At 42.0% G+C, this 27,207-nt stretch overlaps 1 protein-coding gene across 2 annotated transcripts in view; it reads left to right on the top strand.

Moving 5' to 3' along the window:
- The first annotated feature begins 6,137 nt into the window (after positions 1 to 6,137).
- The window catches only part of LOC119188260 (NBAS subunit of NRZ tethering complex), a 79,237-nt gene continuing 58,167 nt past the window's right edge, over positions 6,138 to 27,207 (top strand). Inside the window, exons 1-15 of one of the 2 annotated variants that reach the window (XM_075895755.1) lie at positions 6,138 to 6,327; positions 6,782 to 6,824; positions 6,929 to 7,034; positions 7,649 to 7,696; positions 7,779 to 7,822; positions 9,287 to 9,420; positions 9,699 to 9,790; positions 10,125 to 10,181; positions 10,876 to 11,122; positions 12,296 to 12,352; positions 14,169 to 14,297; positions 14,793 to 14,909; positions 18,031 to 18,174; positions 21,387 to 21,562; positions 22,638 to 22,707. In XM_075895755.1, coding sequence (XP_075751870.1) covers positions 6,217 to 6,327; positions 6,782 to 6,824; positions 6,929 to 7,034; positions 7,649 to 7,696; positions 7,779 to 7,822; positions 9,287 to 9,420; positions 9,699 to 9,790; positions 10,125 to 10,181; positions 10,876 to 11,122; positions 12,296 to 12,352; positions 14,169 to 14,297; positions 14,793 to 14,909; positions 18,031 to 18,174; positions 21,387 to 21,562; positions 22,638 to 22,707 — 1,575 coding nt within the window. In that variant the 5' untranslated portion in view covers positions 6,138 to 6,216. The remainder of the gene's footprint in view (positions 6,328 to 6,781; positions 6,825 to 6,928; positions 7,035 to 7,648; positions 7,697 to 7,778; positions 7,823 to 9,286; positions 9,421 to 9,698; positions 9,791 to 10,124; positions 10,182 to 10,875; positions 11,123 to 12,295; positions 12,353 to 14,168; positions 14,298 to 14,792; positions 14,910 to 18,030; positions 18,175 to 21,386; positions 21,563 to 22,637; positions 22,708 to 27,207) is intronic. The other variant, XM_037436216.2, reaches the window with a different exon arrangement.

Genomic DNA, 27,207 nt, shown 5'->3' with positions numbered 1-27,207 from the left:
CAGGCAGAGATAAGTCCATACCAATACCATGCAAAGGTATTTCTAATAGGGTTTTTCGTAATGTGTTAAACCGCCTGCAGGTCACAAAGAAATGGTCTATTGTTTCCAGTTCATCACAGAATGCGCACAGTGGCGAAGGTGCCTGAGCAGACCTGTGTTTATAGAAATTTAGATTTGGTACCCAACAACGCAGCCTTGTGATAGCTACTTCTTGTTTTCGAGTGCGGCAAAAGTCTCTTCGCCAGTGATATAATAAATGGCGATATTCTGTAGAGTTTGTTAGTGCTGAACCTTTAAAGACTTGCATAAGCGTACGTCTGCGGAATCGAGCAGCAGTCCCATAAGCGGATGATGGACAGAGCGGTAGAATTGGTTCGCTGATTGACGACTTAGCTAAGGAATCGGCTATTTCATTCAGAAACAAACCTTTATGTCCAGGCACCCAAACTAATCGTACTTTTCTCAAATGCACAGGTACTAGTGCACGGAACGCCCTTGTTACGTGATTATCAGGGCCAACAGAAAGTGCTGCACAGAGAGATAGGGAATCTGTTATTATGACAGCTGATGTAATTGCTGTATCTGACTTGCGTAAGGCGAGCATTACTGCCAGAAACTCAGCCACAAAAACGGGTATGAAATCGGGTAGTCGAAGGGAATGGATCCAATTTAAAATCGGGCTGAAAATACCAACCCCTGACTTTTCGTCGTATTGCGATGCGTCTGTAGCAATAATAACGTTCGTTGTAATACGGCGCAGGCGATCTTGTAGTAAACCATCCAAAATATTATGGGGAAGTAATTTGGCAATATTAGGGAAAATGTCGTCGAATTGAATTTCCACCGGGGCTGAATTATCGCGACTCGGCATGATGTCGCATATACGTACGTTTAAATGCTCCAGTAAATTTTGCACAAATATAATTTGTGGCGTGGGAAATCGCGGCCATCTAGCAGTAAAAAATGATACCGGGGTGGAAATAAAGGCTGTTTCTGAATGTCGTAATGGTGATTCAGAAACTCTTAAGGATGTCTGAACAGTCAGAAGGCGAATTCTACAAGAAAGCGGAGGGACCCTCGATTCGAGATACAACACATTGTTGGTAACTGTTTTGGGAAGGCCAAGGCATAAGCGCAAAGCTTCTCCTTCCAGAAGAATTAGAGGCCGCAACTTGTAACCTGGAACTCCAGAGAAAAGTACACAACCAAATTCCAAAATGGGACGAACATACATGCGATATATCATTAATAATGTGTCTCTTCTCATACCTATGCGGTAGTTGCTTAGCCTACGTAATATGCCAATGGCCCGCACACCTTTTCCGGCGATATATTCGATATGAGGTCGCCAGTTAAGCGATGTGTGATAAATTACTCCAAGGTATTTAACAGATTCCACCTGTGGTATATCCTCATGATGGTAAGACAGAGAGATGTTCACAGGGTATTGCAGCGGGAAAACGAGGAGGGCACATTTACTCGGATTAAGTAAAAAGCTGTTGCCATCGAGCCAGCTCTCCAATATATTAAGGTAAGTCTGCAGCCGTTCATATAAGGTCTGAATGTTATCTGCCATTGCAAAAAATGCGATATCGTCTGCATAAACATAAGCTGTTATATCCTGTTTAAGTGGAATGGTGCTCATTAGTAAATTAAATAGCACCGGGGAAAGCACCGAGCCTTGCGGTACTCCCCTCGTTTGGGTATGAGTAGATGATGAAAACCCATCTTTAAAACAATAAAAGTTCCTGTCTGCGAGGAAATTGTGAACCCACGCTACTATGTATGATGGAAAATCAAGGTATTCTAATCGATCTATCAAAATACAGTGCTCACGGTATCATATGCTTTAGCGATGTCTAAAGTAACTAAATCAGCATATTTTCTATGTAGCCGAGCTAACTGCAGCCTACTTTCTAAGTCAACGTGGGCATCCCAAATTGAACAACCAGCCCTGAACCCAATTTGACAGGGACTTAGAATTGATCTCATGGTAATAAGTTCATTAATTCGTATATTGATGATTCTCTCAACCAATTTCACTAAGTTTGATGTCAGTGCGATCAGCCTTATGTTATCCAACGTGTATGCATCATTTTCATATTTTAGCAACCATACAATTTTGGCAAGTTTCCATTCTGGAGGTATCCATGCATTCCCTAAAGAATAATTCACTAGTTCTAGCAAAAGATTAGGCGATTCCTGGAGTAAACATTTCAACATAGAGTTCGTAATCCCATCTGGTCCGGGAGCCGTCCTCGGTAAGCATAATACTGTCTGATTCAATTCAGCTAAAGAAACTTCTGGAAATTCATGCAAGTTTACCAGAACGGACTGAATAGCCGAAAAATTCGCAGTGAAGCGGCGTTCTAAACCTTGCGCAATGTCTTCTAGAGAGGTGTTTATTTCTACTGGCGTCAAGACACATGACTGCAACGTTAAAGGTGCTGGCAGTACTTTTCTTGTGCGAAGATAAGCGAACAAAGCACGCTTATTTTTTTTTATTTAGAAATATAATCAAAATGTCTACTGTCGTATTCTTCTTTCGCGCGGTTCACTGTACGCTTAAATACGCCAGCTAGGAATTGATAGTCTTTCCAGTTTGTTGGGCTCTGATTAAGAAGAAGTTTTTTCCAAGCAGCTTTTCGTCTTCTATAATCGCGCGTACACTCATCGTTCCACCAACGAGAGGAGGATCGTTTATTAGATGGAATAGAAAATTCGGAATTTTTTCTAGGTCCCTCGAGCATTGAACCAATCGTAGATGCAATCTCCTTAGTACTGCATTTCCAAGCTTGGAAATGGCAGAACGGAGGCAGGCTTGAAATTTGCTATAGTTGATGTATGTGCGTTTTGGCTGATCTAAAGTTATTGTTGGACAAGTAATGTCAAAAACTACAGGAAGATGGTCACTGTTAGTTGCCGAATCCAGAACAGCCCATGACAAAACCTTGATTGCATTAGAGCAAAACGTTAAATCCAATACTGAGCTAGTTTGACCTCGGACAAATGTTACATGACCTTTATTCAGACAGGAGAGGTTGTAATCAATAGTCCATTCCCACAGTCGCCTACCACGAGAATCTGTCCTTATACACCAAGACAAATGGTGTGAATTAAAGTCTCCTGTGAGTACAATTTCCTTTCTACATGCTACCAAAACGCTGTCAAGATAACGCGTGCTTTGCACACCGGAGGGGAATTAACAATTTACAATTGAAAAAGGGTGGTATCCGGGGAGACACAAGTCTAATGCTAATAATTCACAATCCAAGTCTAACATTCTGAAAGAAATTTTCGCGCTATGGCATAATTTACTTGATACAAGGATCATTAAACCACCACCGCGTGATGGGCGATCTAATCGAAAAGAACGAAAACCTGCAAGATGGAAATTTTTATCTGGTGCAAGCCAAGTTTCTTGGAGAATTATAATATCAAGATTAAAATTATTGCAAAAGTAATGTAAGTCGGTTGAAGCTGAGAATATAGAACGGCAGTTCCACTGTAGTACCCTCAACTGACCTATGGTGTTGAGCGCACCACAGAGGCGCATGTCGCGCCCTTGTTAGCATCTTCACGCGAAATAGCTGATTCATTCCGTTTAGATTTGGACCTGAGATCGGTGAAGATAGGGGATCTGGTACGTTTATTAGTTCGTATATCGAGTTCCATATCTGTAGCACTACTTGTGCTCTGCCGAGGCGAATGTCGGTCCAAGTGCACCTGTGTTTCTGGCTGATTAGCCTTGCCTGCAGATGCAGAAAGTTCGTCCAACACTACATTGCGTAGCTGTGTGGCGTCGCTGGTAATGTGTAATACTGCAGGTTCTGTACTAGTCTGTACTGTTTGTCCAATCTGACTTGAAAGAATTTGCACTAAACAGTCGAAAAGGTTAGATATGAGTTTATCCATTGCCTTACTCACTGCCTTTTCCACAGCAGTTTCAATAGCCTGAGATAGGTTTGGGTCCATACTGGAAGTGCAGCGCGCTGTAATACCAGAGTATCCAAAAGCCCTGTCTCTAACTATGTCAATGGCTTCCCTTCGAGAACAGCGGCGGCGGTCAATAACTTCTAGGATTTGAACCTCCCGGGAACGAGCGGAACAGTCAGAGTTGTCGGCGCAGTGACTGCCCCCGCAGAGACAACACTTTTCCGCTGTTGCAGTACACTTGCTTGAAGGATGGCTCTCTCCGCAGGTGCTACAACGAACGTTAGATTTACATCCTCCCGCACTGTGGCCGAATCTCCAGCAGTTCTTGCACTGAATCGGACGAGAAGCGAGGGGTTCTACTCGGAAGATCAGTGGCCATATTTTTATTTCTGACGGGCATTTTGTGCCCACAAATGTCGCGATGACAGATTCGGTTGGTACCCTCTGATTGTCGACTAGGCGATTACACCGGTAAATTGAAATTACGCCTGCTCCAGAGAGCCTGTCTAGGGTCTCAGCTGGACTCAGCTTGGAGTCGACTCCCCGTACAAGGCCTTTGGTACATGCAAGGTGAGGCGGAATAAAAGCACTCACCGGGGTAGCAGCAAAGGAGGAGCATTTGAGAAGATCCTGCACGCAAGTCTGATCCGGCGACCTAGACACGATACCTCCTCGCCCAAATGAGCGCCCATCTGTGATGGTCTGGAAATAATTTGAAGTTGTCTTAAGTTCCTTTTGAACCACCTGAGGGTTTGTAAGTTTGATGAAGCCTCCATTTGTAGGTACCAGTGCTACAGGAATACTGTCGATACCACTGCGGAAAAAGGAGTCTAGCGGTAATTCATTAGACGGCAGGGACGCTGACCAGGCGGATCGCGCCTGGCCAGAAGTATTCGACATGAGCACTAGAGATATGGTTAGACTCAGAAACAGATAAACTATAGAACCGGACTCTAAGACAGAAAGTTAAAACCACCCAATCTTCCGCCAAGAACACCCCAGCAGGTTGAGCACGGGCAAGCGTTACGTAGATGTAAATGTAGTTCCTAAACTCGTGGCTCACACCCACTCTGGGGGATCGGCCAAGAATCGGGTAACTTACCAAAAAAAATGTATATAAATAATACTGGCGAAATGAAAATTAACAGAAATATTGTTTTTGTAAATTATTTTTAGGAAAAAATTTTGATGAATCAGTTCCTACTGACTGAGCAATAAATTATTGATGTAAGAAAATTTCAATAGCCTACATGGGTTAATTGAGAACCTTTTGGTATTGAGGTTATAAGTAAGTCTCTTAGACTGTACAATAAAATCTTGCACGGCCGCATACACTTTCCCGTTGCTGTGCCCTAGGGTATGTGCACCTAAGGATAGTAAATTTGACGTTGTCAAAGCTAAGCCAAGGATTCGTAATGGTATTTCTAGTGGTACATTTCTTAATGATGAAAACTTTCTACAAGATATGAAAGGTGCTCCACAGTTTCCTCTTCTCCACAAAAAGAAGAAAGTGGAGAGGGAGTCAAGCCTGCTCTAAACAAATGAAAATTTAATGGAGGAATACGACAGCGAAATTGAGTGATTAAAACTTCCAGCCATCGGTTATGACACGAGGAAGTTTTCCAGGGTGTCGTTAGATGGTTTAAATGTAGAGAATTTTTTAAGCATGGTGTAGAGAATTGTCGCATCATCATTTGCCTCCGAAATCTAGAAGCTACTATGAAGGATGTTGTAGGGGTAATATTGATAGCTGGTCCGTCTAACACCACTTTCGGTAGTGCCTTAGCTGTTTCATTTAGAGTTATGCCTCTATGTCCCGGCACCCATACTAATCGCACCTGGGTTAAGTGATTCGGTACTGGGGAGTTGAATTCGCCTAATGCTTTCGATTCACTGGATGCCGTGAGAGCACTGCAGACCGACAAGTAGTCTGTTATTATTACGGCGGAATTCGTTGTTCTACGGGCAGCCCCAGAGGATATGGTCTAGGTGCCTCAGAGCCAACGCGCCAAAACGTAATCCTCAGCGACATCCCCAGCTCAACAATTCCGTTATAACGTCAAGCCTCTATCATCCTATGAGCTTCTTTCATGTTTGAGAAATCTAGAGGCATCTTAAAAAATGCAATCCCGACAGCGCACATTTTCATCCAGCTATCTTTCACACTCTCCCATGAAAACCGAAACCTCGTCATTCGGCCAGCTCGGCTAAGCGCAGTAGCATTTCGTGTGCGACGGGCAACCTTGATTATTACCAGACGATGCTCCGTTGCAGTCCACGATGGCACCTGCTGCCGTAAACAGCGTGGACGAAACTGGAATGGAAACGGAGAACAACATACTTTACGAACTTCTAACGTACTCAGAATGGCAGCAGGAGCCAGAGAAACTGGTAAGTCGGCCCAAATGAAATAGGCCGAGCAAGTGTTTTGGCTTACGAGTTGTCGATAGTTAACAAACGCGATGTCGAAGTCTCACCTCGTCAGATGGTCTCCGTTTTCGGTCAACATTCGTTGAATAAAATATTTTAGAAACCATGCTCCGTTTTTGCACGCAACACACGCTAGATCAAGCAGTTCTGTTATCCATACGGCAACGCGTGACTGTCAATACAACTTTCCCAATTAAATCGATGGTTGCAACTCGCAACTCTGATACAGTAGAATCTCGGTTTCTGCGAACAGATATAGGTGCATTTGCCGGTAGTTTCTTACCAACGCTGTCGTTAATATAGACCATGCAAACTTATTTACCTGGCAAGGGCGAATATGTGTCTTATATTTATTAGATCGTTGCCACTCGAGGCTGTGACTGACCTTTGAAATTCTGGTCTTGTTGTTATCCAGAGCAGAGCAGCTTTCGAGAGATCAGAAGATGCCAAAGGATCAGGTATTGTTACCGTCATTTCCTTTCGCTTCGTTTTACTTCAGTGCATTGGTGCGCTATGGACACGAATCTTACCGTGTAAACATCGCCCTGTGCATCATTTATAGGATTTTGGGGCTGGCTTGGATTGCTGGCCACATCGATGTCCAGTATACCGCCCGCTGTTCAAAGGCTCCGCTCTTTTCACATGGAATGGCACTTTGTCGTTGGAGGGTGAGGAACGTGTTTGTTTGGTTGCCGTTCACACTCATTATGCTCACAGAACGGGGACATGTGCCCACGTAATGACAAATAGACGCTGCGCATTATCGCTGTGTGTGTGTGGCTCTTTTCACATTGCTTCTTGTCCATCAAGTTCACTAGAAAAATATCGGTGCCTCCCGCACAGACATTGCATGTACGTTGGTATTATGAATGAATACACAAGACAGCTTGCTGATGTATTGGCAACATGAATGCAGCACTGTCTACGCCTCGGTTGACAATGCTTTGCATTGACGCCACAAGATAAGTGAGAGAGAGAGAGACATCATTTATTTTTAAAAAAAGTGGTCGCACCACGAAGAGCCCCACCCGCAATGAACCACAAGTGCAAACACCTCCGTACTTTGCATACGCAGAGGTGTCTTCATTATAAATTTAGAAGTCACAATAGTTAATTTATCTCGGTTTGTGGTTAATGTTTGACTTTTTATCATTAAACTCACTTTGAACAGATTTGTGGTCTGTATAACTACAGTGCATACCGTGCTACTGTGCAAGCTCGCTAAACTTGAGCTGTTAGTGTTAGTAATTCTCTTTCTGCTGCATGTTCCCCATTTTTTCAGTGATGGCAAGCTTTTAGCGATACTACAGGACCAGTGTGTGGAAATAAGGCAAGTAGAATGAAATATGCATTTCCTGCCTACTTTACTTTTAACAAAATATTCGTCATGCATGTTCATATTCATCATGCAGGTCCTCAAAGGATGAATATGCAACTATCATTGGCCGTGGAATTGGTGAGTGTCTGCTTAATGCATTTCCGCAATCTTGCTGTCTGATAGCATGCAGTTTCAATTTTGCAGTGAATGTCATTGATGGCCCCGGAATTTTTTTTATTTTTGGTATGGTTTCATTCTTGCAATAGACAATCAGCGCTAATCCAATGAGAACTTTTCGTAATGTGAAACAGATACCAGATGGCTGCATTAGGCACTGCAGTGTGTCGCGCTTGTTTGTCTCTTAGCCTTCGGTTTTTCCGTCCACTGTGTGTGTGCCAAAATGTTACCAAGAATGTCGTTTGATATTCTTGCTCACTGCTTCCTTCATATTTAAGCATTGTGTCATTTAAATCATGCCATGTTTGGCAGCACACTCTGTGTGGAGCACTGCCACACAGCCTTAATCAGCTGGGGTCTCTCGTAACTTATGTATATTCATTGGTAGGTGGGCCTTGTATGTCCTTAAACTGTTCCTGAGCTAATGTTATCAACAGATATCTAGACATCACTGAAGTTTCACGAACCATAGGGTGTGTTGTCAAGACTCATTGCTGTCAATGTCATATTAATGATTCGAGGTAAAAAGAACAAACACTACAACGAACAAGAGAGACATAGGCACACACACAGAGCGCCACTTCCAACAAAGTTTATTCCGGGAAAAGCGTGGGTATTATTTATAAAGACAGTGCTGTTACATTTTATCACTGCCCATTTACACTCAGAAATTGCAGCTCTTTCTGCAATATAGATATTGGGACCACACCAATGCAGAGATTTCTTCATTCAATAGTCTTCTTTGCCTCAATTATTAATCTATTTTCTTTATCTTGGCTCCAGCAGTCACAAAGCAGGCACAAAAATTCAGTACACATTTGCAATCTCGGGAGTGGATTGCCAAGATTGCAAGTGTGTACCAAATTTTCGTCATCTAGTGTCGAGATTGCAACGTGTGCCGGATTTTCACATTGCAAGTGTTTACCATATTTTGAACGCCAGCAAAGTTCGGTGCAAATAAAGTAATGAATTCTCGCCTCAGAATCTTATTCCAAGTAAAAAAATGGGTGCCGAAACGGTCGTGCTGACAGTTCAGAGTAGGTGAATTTAGTAACATTTTTAACCAGATATACTTTTGTTTCTTTAATTCTGCAATGAATCATTTTCTTATCTTCTGTCTTTTCGTGTCAAAAGTTGTGTAAGCTTTGGCTTACAGTGAATGCCATTTTTCAAGAGTTCGAATGTCAGATTTGTGCTTGTTTATTTTTTTGCTGAAACATATCTCGGCGCCTTCACATTTGGTCTCCTGTGTCACTGTTTATGGTTACCACAATGAATCACATTGCGTGCTGCTACAAATGTAATACATACCAAATGTAGTATAATCCATGATTTGTTGGTTGTGGAGCCCAACATGGAAATATAGGAGGTTGATGCTATGAGCACAGCAGTGTTCAGATGTCGATTTCGGGTTGGCACATGCAGTGCCCCGTGATCCAATGCCTCAGTGGAGACGCATCGCGTGGTCTCCCGACTGCAGCTTGCTGGCCGTTGCCCTGAGCACTGGGCGCGTTGAGTTCTTTGACACTGTGGGCAGCACACTTTTCCACATCCCAGAGGTAAGTGCTTCACTGATGCACAGCGTAAGTCGCTATGTCACTGTTGTTCCTCATTGAAAGTATGTTCTAAATTAAAAAAGAACAAACTCTGATGTCATGAACGATTTGACAAATAATCGAGAAAAGCTGTAATGTTGCTCACTGAAAATATCATTAATGCATTCTATGTAGGATAAAATGAAGTTATTTTCATAGGAGTGCCAGTAGTATTATTTGGGATGTAGTGCTATAGTTTAGCATTTCAAGTGTGTGTGTGTGTCATTTCTCTTTTGTTACAGCCAGTGGTGCAGATTGAAGGAGTTCTGCACGACATCAGTTATGCCATGGCTGGCATTCTCTTCACCGAAGCTCGCGTGCACAAGACACAGTGGTTCGTGTTGCTTTATTTTTTCTGCGTTTTTGCTGCATTGCTTAAAGAGACAGCATAGGTTTTATAATTGTGTGGGAATCTCATATTTTGTGTTAACTTGGGAATTAATGCTCTGATACATAATTAAGTGCACATGCAACAATCACAGCTCATGTGGTTGCCAGAAATACCTTGTATACTTTTTTTCTAATGATGCAGGCCTAGTCAGTGAAGGTGCACCACCATTTTAGCATGTTTATGTAGTAGTAAATATCATACCCTAGGATGTCTTGTCACTGTTAGGTGGGGATTCAAATAGTAATCCTTACATGTTAATCATGTTTTTCCTTTGCAGGTCCTACGAGTTCATAACAGTCAACTACAGGGGCGAGCTTAAAAGTTACCTGCTAAGGTATAATTGAAAGACTTTTTTTTTTCCTTTGTTGAATGTATATTATAAATATCGCTTTTACGTTACTGCATTACATATGTGTTAAGTATAACGCTTTGCTGCATCAGTTTTATTTTGTTGCTTTGGCCCCTGTTTCTATAGGATCGTCTAGCTGTTCTTGTGAAAGCTAAATCGTGGACAACTGCTCGGAGGGAGGGGTTGATTGCATCCTTGCCCCCATCCCCCCATAAGTGACGCCTTTGCTTGATCGTGTGTTGCTATACATCCATCCACTTCAATAAACTTATCAATCATGAGTTACTCACAACACAGGCATGCGCAGGGTTTATTGGTGAGGGGGGCAAAGTTTTATCCCAACCTCCACTTGTTGGTCAAGTCCAAAAGACAACATGCTCCTCAATGGATGCAAAACAATGAGAACGAGGCAATGAGTGTGCTACTTTCAGTGGCCTTGTGAAGAGCTCTTGGGATGCAAGATCAGGGGTTTTCAGCCACCGTAATTGTCAGAAATTTGCGTAGTCATTACTTTGCTCTTTAAACAGTGGTGGGACGGGTTTAGCTGAGTAGCAACGTGGGGCAGACTTCCTGCCTTCCTCATTAGATAATTATGGGTTGTGCCCCCCCCCCCCCCCCAACTTGAAAAAGGAACTTTTTTCTCATAGTCTATTGCTCGTATTTTGTGCCACGTGAACAGCCCATCTGAAGGCTACCGGGACAACCATACCCTGACCCTGGCGTCCTTCTACTCCAAGGGAGTGACCAGTGTCCAGTATCACCCGTCTCACCAGGTCCTCTTTGTGGCAGGCCGCTCACCCTTGCTCCCGGCAACTGGAGATGACAGTAACCGCGGCTCAGCCCTGGAATTCGGCATCACGGCCTGGCGGTTTCTCTCTGACTATCCCCATTACAAGCTGGTCACAACGCTCAGTGATGACATGCTGGTAAGTTATCGAGTTCTGTCAAAGTGATTCATCACCTATTGCAACCTGCTGTGGTATATAGGAAATATAAGAAGTTGATCCTGTGACCCAAATGTCGCAGGATCAAATCCCGGCTGTGTCGGTTCCATTTGAGGGTAGCCAAAATGCTGGAGGTCCGTGTATTTAGATTAAGGTTCTTGTTAAAGAATACAAGGCAGTCAAAATCTTCTGAGACTTCCCCTATGGCATCTCTCCTAATCATATCGTGGTTGGGGTTGTGAAACCCATAATTATTATTATAATGTTGTCATCATTTACTACTGCCTTCCGAGTTTGTTATATTTCTGTCCGCTTATATTGATTCCTATGTGTATACATAGTATGGTTAGCTTTTGTGAATTTCGTGTTGACTGGTATTAAGTGCCACCAAATGCAGCCATTTCTAAAAAGCTTCAACTTCTGGATTTTTATGTGCACAGTATCGTTATGATTCTTACCGTAGCGGAGGACTCAGCATTAAATTTGTGATTTTCACTGATGTGTGCATGAATCTGAGTGCATGGTAGTCATCATAGTTTGCTGCCGTCAAATTACAGCCGTTATGGCCAACAACACCCATATGCTTTGCTGGCAAGCAACTTAGCCACAATGGCAGGCCATTTTAAATCTTTATTCAGTTACATCGAACCGAATGGGTACAAAGTATTAGTGATTTTCATAATATAAACATTTGCATGTTCTGCCTTTTATTGATTTTTAGCTGTACTTCAAATGAGCCTATGCAGGTGGGTGGTTTTTTAAGTTTAGCAATAAAAATTTTCAACCGACTTTTAATGTCCTGTCTGTCTATGATGAGAAGAATCTGTGTAAAATAAGCAAGTTTTTTCATCCATGAAGCATCTTTATCCTGTGTCAAACCCACCTTCGCAGCCCAGTGGTGCTGTGTTGTATGGCTTGATGTGATCCCATAAGTTTAAGCCCCAACTCAGCAGATGCAGAATACAATAGTGCTTATGTGTTTTGGTTTAAGTTCACATGAAGGACCTATAGGTGGTTATAATAGTTTGGCATTGCCTGCACTATGGCAGCCTGGTTTTGGTTTTGATACGTGCAACCCTAAATGTCACTTCATTTCTCTGTCATAAAGTGTATTTCCTTTCACGCACAACATTCCCACACTTGCTTTTATTGTAGCGCATGAATCCAAGGCGGTTCTTGACGAGGATGAGCTTTTACTACAAGCAGACAGAGGTAAGTGGTCATCTATGTGACCTCATGTGGTTTGGCATGTACGCTATTGGTCTGAACTAGCTGTTGTCACTTAGATGCGAGACAGTGTTTTATATTGCATAAGTCGTTATCATACTGCTTTTGCCTCTTTCTATCTGCAAGCACTAGTGTATAACATCTTATACACTTCCTTTTCTGTGTGATGTAATATTTGCATGCAAATATGTTGTTTGATGCACACTTGAGTTTGTTTCAGAAGTTCTAGAAGATATACATGAATGAACCCAATTGCTCTCAGTGCTGTTGATATCACTGTTGTTAGTGGCCAACATCAAGAGTGAATGTATGCAAAGCCCATCACTGCAGAGTCTGCAAGACTGCTCTTGCACTATTGCTTGTTTTTAATATGAAACCAACTGTCACCAGTTATTTCCGTTCAGTTGCAACACACACTTTGGAGCACCTGGAACATGCCACCAGGAAAGCATAATGATCTATGCTGCTTGGTAGCATCACAGTGCAGGGCACCATATTTCATCATGTATAGCCCACACTCATAGCTGCGCTTAACCGTCCGGGAATCATAATTAGGCTTTTGCAAATATTCAATCGCTTTGAATATTCAAACAAATACTAATGGATTCCAATTTGCTTTGGTTTGAATTTAAATTATTAATAAAGTATTCGAATAAACCAATAAGTGGATATTTATCCGCATGAAATCTCTTTGTAAAAGTGGTTTCACTGCAGTGTAGGGATGCTGTACTGCGATTACAGCTTTTCAGGAAAAAATCGCACTGCTGCAAAGTCCCCTCTTTAACATATTACCCTCACACTGATTCCTTCGTTTTTAAGTTTAAAAGCATGTTATACGAACTATATGCTCTAAGTATTGTAAATTTTTAAGCTATCTCTTGCATTCTACTGAAAGTCAAATCTTTCAGCTATCCAAAGGTGCTTCCTCTTTCTTTGAACCAAGAAGAATAACATTTGCACATGTCTTGTTTCAATTTAAAAAAAAAATGTATTGTGCTTGTTAGTTGGGTCGGGACAGACAAAGTCATTTTTCTTCGTAGTGTGTGATGTACATTTTTCAAATTTGATCAAAAATTATTCGAACCAAATCACTTTTCATTTCAAACTTAAACCTCACTGTTTCACAAACCTAATCTTACTACATATTGTCACATTGTATTATTATAGCACATAGAAACCTCTAGCTAGCAATACACAAGAATATCAGGCTGGTCGAATTATTGGCAGAACAACATAGTGTTTGTCACAAGCTTGTTCTCGTATTCTTTCTACAGTGGCACATACAACCTGCCATTAATGATACGACATAATACTATACGATATTATGCTCGCGGCAATATAAAATATTTCAAACAATAATAGGTTCAAACCATAGCCCCAGAAATAATCAGTTAGAATGTATGTGGTAGAATCAGGCAGAATGTACATGGTAATGTCTGTAATGGCGAGTACAGCCATTGTTGTCCTCTATATCGTTGCCTGTGGAAGCGCATGACGACTTCATCACCATGCACTTCTCGGCCATAAAGTCGCGCAGCGCTGAAGTCGTTCACTCCATGGCTGGGCAGCCTTCCTTGAAGCCAAGCAGCAATGCAAGCAAGACTTGCACGCAATCAGTGCTTCACACTGTAATCTTCTCGACTTACTCATGGTAATATAAATAAAATGGTGTCTTGAGGATGAAATTGAAGTAATGCATCACGTGTACAAAAATGAAGTCAACCAGAGACCAATAACTTTGAAGAGTAGCACCATTTTAATAAATATTAGTGATTATTTACTCTAATGTGATACATTGCAGGATATTGTTTACCAGCTAAGCATCTCCCCATCTGGAACTAAAGTGGCCGCTGCTCACACCTCAGGAGCACTTTCTGTTTGGACTGTTCCTTCTCTTACAAGGTTAAGCCTCTGGAGGCTGGAAGACATGGTACGAAATGCATTCCGGTGTATTGCCTCGTGTGTTGAGTAAATGAACAGAGTGACTGCTCTCATTGAGCATATAGTGCGCTTTTTAGTTTTTCAATTCCTTGTTTGGCCCATTTTCTTTAATACTATTTGATGCCTGTAAAAAGTGAGCCACTATCGTACAGAAGGACAATATAATAGCCAGCAGGTAAGCACAAGATCATTTCACCAAGCTTCGTCTATCAATATGCAATGAATCGCTGCTATGTGGTGCTGGTTTAAAATCAGCAGTGTACTACTGGGTGTATAAGTATAGCGAGAAGTAGACAGAAAGACCACCAACTTATTGTGTTAAGTGCAACTGTGGCACCCATGTACAAATAGAGCATATCAAAATAAGCAGCTCAGTTTGAACGAAGCTATGAACATATTTTCATCATGCAAAAGCTCTTTACACATTAAAGTAACTGTGTAATGAGATAAATAATTACAGCTGAAGCCCCATTCCTACATGCAGCCCAAGTTTGACCATCTAAACCCTCAAGCGCACAAGCTGAACAAACGCCGCTACCTTTCTCTTCGTCCGGAGTCTGCACACCTCACCATTAGTGACATGAACTGGTGGTCAGATGATGTAAGTGAATTTTTTTTTCATTTATCTGGTATATGGGCACTGCATGTGTTGCATTGCACTACTGAGACATAAGTACGCGTGACGGTAGTTATAGTGCAAGAACAAAACGACGACACAAAAACAAGAAGGACACGAAGAACACGAGCGCTCGTGTCCTTCGTGTCCTTCTTGTTTCTGTGTCGTCGTTTTGTTCTCGCGCTATAATTATCGTCATGTCATACCAAATAGCCCAAGCTGCCACACTTATAAGTACGCAGGCTCAATGTCTGGCCTCAGTGGAGCGAGGGGACATGGCATTGTAATATAAATGAAGCAAAAGTAAGCTAGTACATTGAAGATTTGGACCATGATAACCCTGGACAATCAGAGTTAATGCAAATGATTTCAGTATAGTTTTTCTCATGGTTACTGTATTACACTCAAACCTCATTATAACAAAATTGCATCCTGCAAAATAAATTTGTTATATCCGAAAATTGGTTATGAAGTTATATTCCTAACACTGTCTATTTATATTCCTATATTCCTAACACTATTCTTTATTTAGTACTCCATTATAACTGCTATTTTATTATATCTGGCTTCGTTATTAGAGGTCCAAGTGTACTTTAAATGTGAAACTCAGTAATTCGAATCATTAATTAATTGTTTTATCTTATCTAATGGTCTAATAAATGCCTCCTTCATGTCCACTGTTTAGCACTTCATATGATTGAAATACTTGTCCGAAAGCTGCCAATTTTGTTTGAGCTTGCTGTGGACTCCTCATTTTTGCAACCAGAATGCACATACACATGACTGCGCTGGCATCAGCTGTAGAGATGAAATTACCGTATTTACTCGCATAATAGGCGCACTTTTTTTTTTCAGAAAATCCGGCTCGAAGTTAGGGGTGCGCCAATTTCGCGGGGTAAAATTTTCGAAAATTTTTTCAACTCGGTTCTCGCGCTTTAAATCTGCACACTTGTCAAGTAAAAGGCGACTTTATCGTTTACCAATTAATTCACAACAAAACTGTGGAAGTCCACCACTTTGTCCTTATATGCTGCGGGCAAGCGCTGGCACAAGGTGGTCCGCCTTCGCAGTGCGAGGCCATGGCGCTGCATGAAACGAGTTGTCCATCCGGAGCTGGCTTTGAACTCTTTTGCTTCGATGCCCTGCGCTCGGGCTATTCTGCGCGCCTCAGTTTGCACAATATCCAACGACACAGCACAGCCGTCTTGTCGTAGCTCCCGTATATGCCGGACCAGTTGCTCTTCGACGTTCGGTTACCTGCCGGTCTTGGCACCGCGGAAAGCCCGTCGTGTCTTTTTCGTCGCCTTAAGTTTTTCTTCTTGGTCCCTCCAGTACCGAATACTGGTTTCTCCAAAGCCGAAATGCCTGCTTGCAGCCCGGTTGCCGTGCTCCAGCGCGTACTGCACTGCCTTCTGTTTAAACCCAGCCGTGTAGCTCGCGTACTTCCCCATGGTGGAACCAAAGTTCAATACACGACCACAACATACGCACACCGCTTGCAAAATGGCGTTTCTTTCTTTTTCTCTGATGGTGGTGATGGCGATCGAGCCCCCGGCGTTGTACACGTGACCTCCAAAAAGCGCGGCGATTTGGGGGGTATCAGTAATTGATGGAACAGCCGTTTTTTTTTTTCGCTCATGGGCGCTTTTTTTTTTTTCAAGTTTTATTTCGAAAAACACGTTGGTTAGGTCGTTGCACTTCGAATTTTTTTTATTTGCTCGTCGATTTGCCTTCTTTTTTTCTTCAGGGTACGGGGACCGCGTTCCAACTGTACCGCTGGGGGGTAGAATCGTTTCTGATCACGGCCAAGTTCGGGGTGCGCCTATTATGCGCGGAATTAAAAAAAATAGAATTTTCCGCGACCAAACTAGGGGTGCGCCTGTTATGCGAGTGCGCCTATTATGCGAGTGCGCCTATTATGCGCAGAATTAAAAAAAATAGAATTTTCCGCGACCAAACTAGGGGTGCGCCTATTATGCGAGTGCGCCGATTGTGCGAGTAAATACGGTATGTGTCAGTTTGACTTAAGGAACTTCAACATATAATGGTCGCACCGCATGTCTCTTTTAGTTCTTTTCAATGTAACATGTTTTACATCGAATTATGAAATTATCATCCATTGCAGCCATGAAAAACTTACTTGTCATGTCCCATAATTGTCAGATTCACAGTCATTAAATTTCATCATAGTTTTACTGTACTCATTAGATTTTTCGTTATCTTGAGCATGGAAAAATAGTTAGGGCAGCAACATGATAGAACAATTGAAACAAAAATGAAATACAATAAAACGAAAGGCACAATGCAAAATATAATATAAAAAGCAATGCAATGCAAAGTCAAACAGGACACACAGAAGTAATACGGAACACAAAGTAGAAAATTTGCACAAACGAAGTGAAGATGAACGAAAAAAATGAACATTGGAAACAGAAATAAACACATAAAATAAATGAAGACAAGAGGAAAAAATTACATATCATTACTAAGGTGCGCAATCGAAAGTAAAAAAAAAAGATTTTATTGATGTTTTGAAAAGGAATAATGGAGAGCAAAGATTTAAGTTCAGTCAGCAAGCTATTCCAAAGATGAATGGTAGAGAATTTAGATGATCCCTTACTGTAGTTAGTGCAAATGGGTGATAGCAAGTAATTACGATTACAAGCAAACCTGATGGGGTTAGCATTCTTGAGGGAGTTGCATTCAATATATTGAAAGGAGAGCTGGGAATTAAATAATATACAAAACATTATGCTTATGCTGTATTGAAATAACTTTTTAACAGACAAAACTTTGTGCTCATTAAGCAGGCTAAAGGCACCTGAACGTGAAGAACTGTAAGTTATGATGCATATGGCTTGATTTTGTATATGTTGGATGGAATGAAGATTTTCCTTTTTCCTAATGCTTTTGCAGCGCACCCTCTCGACAGACAAGTGCGAGATTGGGGATATGGTTCTTGTTGAGACCAACATCCAAATAAGGAGCGGAATGTAAATTACTCATGTACTATGTTTCAATGCAGACGACAAGAAACAGCGCGATCTAAATGAAACTGGGTGTCACCACTATGACTGACCTTGTAGCCCTCGGAATATTTTTACAGTGCCTGATCTTGGCTCATCACTCGGGCGCAGTCAAGGTAGTCTCCCTCCTGTCTCGACGAAACCTTTTGGGCGAAAGCCCAGAGTGGTTCGAGTTCTCACCACAAGTGTCTGGACTCTTTGATCGTGGATTTCTTACTCTTGAGGTTGGTGCAATTTCACTAGTAAATAATGCACATCTAGCACAGACTTGTTACCTCATGTTACTGTGGTGGGCAGGGTTGGCATATATTCAAAGAGAAGAAGAAATTAACCAATTCAGCGAGAACAGTAGCCAATTGATAGCCCTTATTTTATTTTAGAACCAGAAATTTAGCCAAACATGACTTGAGTTTAGTTGAATTGTCACCACATTCCCATGCTTAAAAATACAAAAACATGCATCGCAGCATTGTTTAACACATCAAAATAGAGTAAAAAAAATATCAGGCAAGTTCCTGGAGGAGACATTAAGACTAAAAAATCGGCAGTTAACACTGTGCTGACAGTCAAATGTACATAATCAGGTTCACTTTTGCCAGCATGCCCTGCGGCACCGTTATTGTAGAGTGAGAAAAGTACTTCGTATTTCGCAGTAAATGTGGTGCCATATTTAATTAATACAGTTAATGTAGAACTTGTAACGGCTTTCAGTCCAAATTTGATCCTGATGATCACTAGAAGTTCTTGCGACATTCGATTCCTTAAGTCACTTTTTGTAGATGCACAACAGAAAACACTCGCTCCGATAGCAAGAAGTTATGCAATGTCTTGCAGAGGATTAGCACCTTATGCATCCTGGTAGGTTTGTGTTCCATTGCTATGATGTCGGCACTCACATCTTCAACTTAATGAAGGCGGCGTACTTGCTCCTCAGTAGGGGGCGCTCAGGGCAACCAAATAGTATGTACAAAGCGTTTATCGTATTCAACCTCTTTAACATATGATGAGTCTGCAGCTAGAGTCAGTCTGCAGTAGCGTCGGCAAAGAAAATATTAACCCAGAGTGAAAAATGACTGTAAAAACAGCTTGATGCGTGCGCTTTGCACCAGGCTTTTATGAGCCATGCTCATTCATTTTTCCTCAACGTTCTCCTAGTATGGCGCCACCGATGCAGCTGAGAGCATTAGCGCGCGAGGCGGATAGCGACTAAAAAGCCTGAATAAGCCTCCCACCAGCTACGTAACAGTGCGGCTTATCCTTTATGAGTTCCGTTAATAATGTGAAAACCATGGCGGTCGGCACACGTTTTAAGCGCACGCAATTGATTCCGGTATACTGAGTAAAAAAATGCGATTACCGAGAGAGTGTAATCGCAGCCGGCAGTGTGAATGAACATTTAATTCTTTTTTATAGCTGTATTTTTCATAGTTGTGCTTGGTTTTAGCGTATATTAGCTGCTGATGACAGTGCCAGAACACTAGCCAAAAAGTAGCCAAGTAGCCTACGTGACTTTTTTGTCGCAGTGGCCTCTTGAAAGTAGCCAATCTGGTGTAAAGTAGCCAAATCTGGCAACCCTGGTGGTGGGTTATGAGCGAGAAAGAGGTAACTTATTGAGGGCTTATTTCTTTTGTCAGACACAGCCTAATGAAACCAATAGAGAATGAAGCCAAGAAATGTGTACTCCCAGGACAATAACTGCATGTTTTAAATGTACTACTGTAATAATGACATTTGCGGAAAGGAATTAAACTCGATAAAAAATAAACTTGCTGCTGGTAGGCGCTGAATCTACCACCGTTGTGCTACTTGATGCTAGCTCGCTACAAAACTGTCTTCCGCAGGCACTGTCATGGTTGCGAGCAGCGCTGGCTAACACTTCCACGACTACACAAAACTCAAACAACCAGTAAAGTGAATGTGGAAAATTACCACCACTATAGTTCACTTAGTAGAGCATTGGAAAGATTATCTGAATGTTGCAGGTTCAGCCCTCACTTGCGGCAGGCTGATTCTTTGTCCCCCCTAATTCTTTCCATTTACATAATATAATTACTGTGCTACAGTTAAAACATAAAAGTAGTGTTTTGTACACTTCGCTTGGCTTCATTGTCTGTTGGTTTTATCAGGTAGAAAGTGACAGTTATTCATTTTGTATTCGTATCCTGTATCGTGAAACTATACTGACTGTACAGCTGATGGCTAGTCTATAATACTGCAACTGCTATAGTTGATCGGAATTTACCAGATATTTGCCGCAATAGCGTGCCAGCTCAAGTTTTTGGGATGACTAGCCTAAGGCAAGCGATTTCTCTGTTATGTTCAGTGTGACCTAGTTTCTGTTACTCTTCTGGCACTTGTCCTTCAGTGCTTCAGTATCCTTGAACAGGACATTTAGAATGTACATTGTAATCATAAAGCTGTCGTAGACCATCTGTCAAGAAAGGAAAACATGACAACCACCCATTTCTAGCACGAAGCCACAAGGAAATCGGAACGGATTTCCCAGAAAGAAAAAGCCTTCTAGTTGCCGAAAAATTTGTCTTGGTCCAGGGTTTTTTGGCAACTAAAAGGCTTTTCTCCCTGAAAAATTCGTTCGGATTTCCTTGTGGCTCTGTGCCACAAATGGGCGGTTGTCTTCTTTCCCCTTTTTAACCCTTCCGCCACCTTGCGAAGTTGCGCAGAACTCTTCTGCAAGACCATCTGTCGTGCTTGCTTCAAGACACTTCACTTGCGCAGCCTTAATAAAGCATTTTACTTAGATACAACGAGTGCTGCATGATTGGCCTCATAATGACAGCCAGAGGCACTCAGGCGTTGTACTTATCTTCGTGTGCCCATGTGATGTGCATGTGGCAGGATGCCCTACAAGTTTCCCTTCTTGACATGTGGCCTAGCTTGCTAGTACAGCTCTGGCTACATGTGAATGCGAACTAGAAAATTGACTGTGACATATTTTTTGCATATCTAATAGTAGGAACTTCTTTAGAGCAATTGGAAAGCTTTGCAATGTTTTTTTATGCATTAAACATAGCATAACTAAAAGTTGTACCACATATGCATGACCATCTTTGAGCAATCTTTTGTGTCTAAGCTCATTCGATGAGTACTTGGAGAAGGGCCTCATGACCCCCTTAACAACCGCAGGATGGTAGAAATATTCAAAGGGCAGTACAAAGAAAGCATTTTAGCTACTTACACCTTTAAGGGGGGTGTAAATGAAAGTGAATCACTTAACATTATGCTGTTACATTTGGTGACCCAAGCTAGACATTTATCAGTATTCAGCACTCTCTGCAAAACTGGGCATGTTTTGTTGTGCGGACCTAAAATTTTCAAACTTACACAGTGAAGTAAACATGAAAATTATTCAGGTAAGTCAAATGATTGCAGTGGCACTGCCTGGTGCAAGATAATGTGCCTCTCTGTTGCACTGCAGTGCGAGTGGCTTTTTGCTGGAATCAGAACTCCCGTTGACACCATCGATGCTGGCGAGAGCAGTGATGAGGAGACCTTGCCCCCGTCGCTGTCTGGTAAAGCCAGTAGTGTGTTCCGACATGCCCTCTACTACGTCACCGACAGCGAACGCTTTGCACCGCCAAGAAAAAAGCCCATGTAAGTGGAGGCAACGCTCAACTTTTATTGTTGGTTTTTATTCTTGCACTCCTCAATCACTACTGCTACTACTACTACTACTACTACTACTACTGCTATTACTACCACCTCCACTACCACCATCACCACCTCCACATATGTCACTTTGGGAAGTGGTAATAAATTTTTATTAAGAATGAAATGAAGTTCTCTTTCTCAATATTTGAGAGAGAAGTTCTAAGCCTTAAAACTATTGTTCTGCAAAAGCTAGAACCATCAACTGGTGCACTCATTGCACTCCTTGGCATGTGTAGAATTCAATGACATTTGTTTCAACAAGATCTATGCAGTCTGTTTAATGACCTTAAGATGAAATGATGCTTTCTTTATTAGTTTATTTTAAAATTAATGGTATAGTCTACATGAAAACTGTGTTCATGTTTGATATCAGCACAATAACACGCATCATCATTGAAGTTTTTGTTATCCTAGCTTAAATAACATAACATTTTATGTCTAAAAACTGCTTCCCATTCAAGAATGGGGAGCTCGTTTTCACTTGGCTTTTCTGGGATCATTTGTTTCTTGGCTTTATGAAAGGGGGTATTTACTCTCATTCCTTGTCTAACATGATGTTGACTAGCATGTGTCTTTTAAAACAACTGTAGGTTGTTATTTTTGACAAAGGAATTCATTATGCACTTTTTAAGCACACTAATCCATACAGTCCACACAATACACTCAAACCTCATTGTAACGAAGTTGCATCTTACACGAAAATAAGTGCGTTATATCCAAAAATTTGTTGCAAAGGTTTATTTTAGTGCTATATCTATTGCAAGACCATTTTTCATTTACTTCATTTTTAACCAATATTTTGTTAGATCTGAGTTTATTATATCAAGGCTTGATTGTAAATAGTTTATATAACTTATTTTTTATTTACCCATAGCATAAAAATTAAGCCCTTTGCTTGGGGTATTCCTGTTTTTATTCAGAAGAAGAAAATGGTTTATGTGCCAGTGCCAATCACATAACCTCTTTGACGGCTTTGTTTATGTATGTAATTCCCTCCCTTTTTTTTCTTTTTGTTTAGAATCATCACTAAGCTTTATCGACTGCTGTGCGTGAAGTCGACAACACCAGAAGAACTCTTCGCAGCCAAGGTAGATAGCAGCAATTTCCTAGTTGCTTGTAGTTCAATTGTACAACTTCACATACATGGAAAGTGAAATACTGTTACAGTCGAGCCCGACTATATCAAACCCGTTTATATCAAATTATCCCGTATATCGAACAATTCCTAAACACGGTAAGTTTACATTGAGAATATATAGCAAAAGTTACTGTTTTATCGAACGAAAATAGCAACGACAACTGATATATCGAACTCCATGTGCCTCAACAGTGCCCCAGCAAGTTGGCTTTCCCTCGCGGTGGCGGGAAAAACTGCCGGCGCCACCCTAGAAAAAGTTGGTTAGACCCAGTTGTGGGCGGGCCAACGCCCCTTTCCAAGAAATGATCCTGGCCCACTCGCAGGGCTTACAGCCAATCAGAGGCAGTCGTGCTTTCTCCGAGGCACGGAGGCGGTAGAAGTGAGCGTCATTTTTTCTTTCTTTATGCTTGTGTGCCTGCTGCTGCCGATTCAGCGTGGTCTGTGGTGTTGCCTGTTGGTGCTCTGTGAACTGTATTGGCGCGCTGTCATCATGGCTTGCGCAAAGAGGCAAAATTTGCCGTTCGCCGCAAAACTCGAAATCGTCAATCGGGTTGAGCACGTTGAAAAGAAGTCCGACGTCACCACCGCGTACAAAATTCTAAGGAGCACCTTCAGTACTATCCTGAAGAACAAGGCAGACATCAGGGCCAAGTCGGACAAAAGGCCAGGTGCCCGTGGCGCCCGACGTGTGCGTGCTTCTGTGTGCGAAGATGTTGAAGCGGCCGTTTACAAGTGGTTTGTGGATGTTTGGTCGAGAAACATCCCGATGTCCGGCCCTATGATCGAGCAGAAAGCCAAGAACCTTGTTTTTCTGTTTGGCAGGAATGATTCCCAAGGCGGTTCAGGCTGACTTCACCGGTTCAAAGAACGGCATGACATCGTTGGCAAAGCTGTTACAGGTAAAAGCAGAGCGGCGGACCTGGACAGCGTAGAAAAATGGCTGGAGGAAAACTGGCGAGATATCGCAGCAAGATATAGAACCCAAGATATCTTCGATGCGGATGAAACCGCTCTATTTTGGCAAATTTTGCCAAACAAGACACTTGCATGTCGTGGTGACAAGACAAGCGGCGGCAAGGCAAACAAAGCTCGTGTGTCCGTGCTGTTGGCAGCTAATATAGACGGATCGAAAAAGCTTCGACCTCTGGTTATCGGGAAAAGCACGGCACCGCGGTGTTTTTGAAATGCGCTGTCGCTTCCAGTTACCTACCGAGCAAACTCAAAAGTGTGGATGACCGGGGAGCTTTTCAGCAGAAGGCTATCATCGTGTAATGATGATTTGGTAGGCGAAAATCGCAAGGTGTGCCTGCTCATGGATCGCAAGGTGTGCCTGCTCATGGACAATTCCTCATCGCACCGCTTCAGTACGACCTTCAGCAACATCGAGCTGCGTTTTTTGCCCCCGAACACTACGTCTGTATTACAATCACTGAATCAAGGCGTTATACGCGTAATCAAAGCCGGCTATCGGAAGCACCTGGTGGAGAGGCTGCTGCAGAACCTTTGTGTCGGCAGGGAGTTTAAGATCGACTTGCTCGAAGCTATTTCTATGTTGAGTAGATCGTGGGCAGATGTCAAGAAGGAGACGATCCAGTACTGCTTTAGGCATGCCGGCTTCCGCATGCCTGGTGATGACACCCCAAATTCTGACAGCACTGAAGACACCGCAGGTGTTTCCGCTGAAGTTTGGAACGAGCTGGCTGAGTTCCCGGGTGCTATCGACGGATTGACGAGTTCGTCAGTGCGGACGATGATGCCCCCATCATGGGCCAATTACAGGATGAGGATTACATTGCAGACGTCGTGCAGACCATGAGCCAAAGCGACAGCAATATGGAAATCGACGATGGCCTATTGCCTACATCCTCCGAAGTGATTAGTTCATTTGTGTTGGTCCGGCGCTATTGCTTGAATGTGGAAGGTTGCCGCCTCATCTGCTCCGACTCGTTGGGCAACGTGTAGGCGTGCGTGCTGTCGCAGGCAGCGAAGTCGTTGACACAGAAAAAAATCCGGGACTATTTTGCTCCACGGTAGGGCATGCAAGTAAGCCACCATATTAATAAAATACCTTTCTTCTAGTTTGCCCTTGTGTCAAAACCTATACCGGGCCTACATCGAATTATGCCATATATCGAACTAATAAACGTTTTTTGGCGAGTTGGATATACCCGGGTTCGACTGCATAATTTGTTATGTTATAATAAAGAAATGGATGTAATAATAGCATGTAACCATAATTGGTCAATCTTACTTAGAAACCCTTGCACTTGAAGTGTCATCCTAACAAGTAAATGTTTACTGTTAAATATATATATATGTGACAAATTACTTGTAATTCAGAATGCAGGATATCCACCCATTTTGAAGAAGGGAATGCTTTAATGGAGTAAATACAACTTCTCCTTGACCTTCATTACAGCAATATATATATATATATATATATATATATATATATATATATATATATATATATATATATATATATATAGAGAGAGAGAGAGAGAGAGAGAGAGAGAGAGAGAGAGAGAGAGAGAGAGAGATGCATGCACACACGCAACAGGGTGTCCCAGCTATCTAGGACCAAGGTTTTTTTCAAAAATGTGTGCTATAGGATGATCCTGCGTGTTATACATTAGGGGTAGTAATGTGTATATACAACCTGTTTTTTTTTTCAGGACAAATTGCTAATTAAATAACGCTAATTAGTCAATTTTATTATTTTTGCTCGAATCGATAAAATATTTGCTGTATATCTCATTGCTGCGTAACTCAGGGGACAGATTGCAACTCATGATTACGGAGTTAGACAAGGGGAGCAGAAAGGTTGGTCTTAAAATTAATCTGCAGAAAACGAAAGTAATGTACAACAACCTCGGAAAGGAGCAGCGCTTCGAGATAGGTAATAGTGTACTTGAAGTTGTAAAAGACTATGTCTACTTAAGGCAGGTAATAACCGCAGAGCCTAACCACGAGATTGAAATAACTAGAAGAATAAGAATGGGGTGGAGCACATTCGGCAAGCACTCTCAAATTATGACAGGTAGATTGCCACTATCCCTCAAGAAGAAGGTATATAACAGCTGTATCTTGCCAGTACTTAGCTACGGAGCAGAAACCTGGAGACTTACAAAGAGGGTTCAGCTTAAATTGAGGACGACACAGCGAGCAAGGGAAAGAAAAATGGTAGGTGTAACCTTAAGAGACAAGAAGAGAGCAGAGTGGATTAGGGGACAAACCGGGGTTAAGGATATCATAGTTGAAATAAAGAAGAGGAAATGGACATGGGCCGGGCATGTAGCGCGTAGACAGGATAACCGCTGGTCATTAAGGGTAACTAACTGCATTCCCAGAGAAGGGAAGCGGGTTAGGGGAAGACAGAAGGTTAGGTGGGCAGATGAGATTAAGAAGTTTGCGGGTATAAATTGGCAGCAGCAAGCACAGGACCGGGTTAACTGGCGGAACATGGGAGAGGCCTTTGTCCTGCAGTGGACGTAGTCAGGCTGATGATGATGATGATATCTTACCTCACGTAACCCCAGAAAGAAGCTTTCATTTTTCACTGAAATCTGCCTAGTTGTATTTTCTGAGGTTAAACAAAAGTGTGTGAAGCACGTGAAATATGAAACAGAAAACGTGCTCGCATGCCACTATTTGAGCGCTTGCAAAATTTTTTTTAGTTGATACACGGCTACATGCGTACACGGCTACACGGCTACATACAAACACAACCATGTGTCACCTAAATGCTTGGAAGTGCTGGAGTAGCGGCCCACAAGCGCACCTATTTCATATTTCGCACATTTCATGTGCTTTTGTTTTTTTCTAGGAAAAAACAGCCAGGCAGATTTTAGTAAAAAATAAATGCTTCATTCTTAGGTTGTTTCAGGCGAGGTTCAACATGAAGTAAATATTTGAACGATTCAAGCAGGTTGGCTAATTAAAGTTATTTAGTTAGCACTTAGCCATGAAATAAATACAGGTTGTACGTACACATGACTACCACTAATATGCAACAAATTAAGCTTTTGTAGTACGAATGTTTTTTTTTTTTCTTCGTGTTAATCTTGGTCCAAGTTAGCTGGGACATCCTGTGTGTGTGTTTTTGTGCGTGTGTGTGTGTGTTTGCTCGTGCACACAAGACTTTGTGGTACTGTCAACCTTGTGATGATCAACTTAAAAATGTGTATTTTCTGTTCCACAAAGGCTGCTTTTTTAATTTCTTGATACTTCCACCTCCCCCTTTTTCTGTCTTATATTTATACATTTCTACAAACTGTTATATTGCTTGAAGTACAAGCCACTACAATTAAAACAGTTCCATAATATTGCTTTCTGTTTCCTTTCACCACACAGCACCCCTGAAAGAAACTTCTGGTTTGAGTGCACAGGCATGCGTAAGGGGGGGGGGGGGGGGCAAGAGGAGGGTACAAAGCTTGCTTCATACATTGGC

The sequence above is a fragment of the Rhipicephalus microplus genome, chromosome 1, assembly GCF_043290135.1.
Source record: "Rhipicephalus microplus isolate Deutch F79 chromosome 1, USDA_Rmic, whole genome shotgun sequence".
Classification (NCBI taxonomy): Eukaryota; Metazoa; Arthropoda; class Arachnida; order Ixodida; family Ixodidae; genus Rhipicephalus; species Rhipicephalus microplus.
This window is presented reverse-complemented; position numbering and strand designations above follow the sequence as displayed.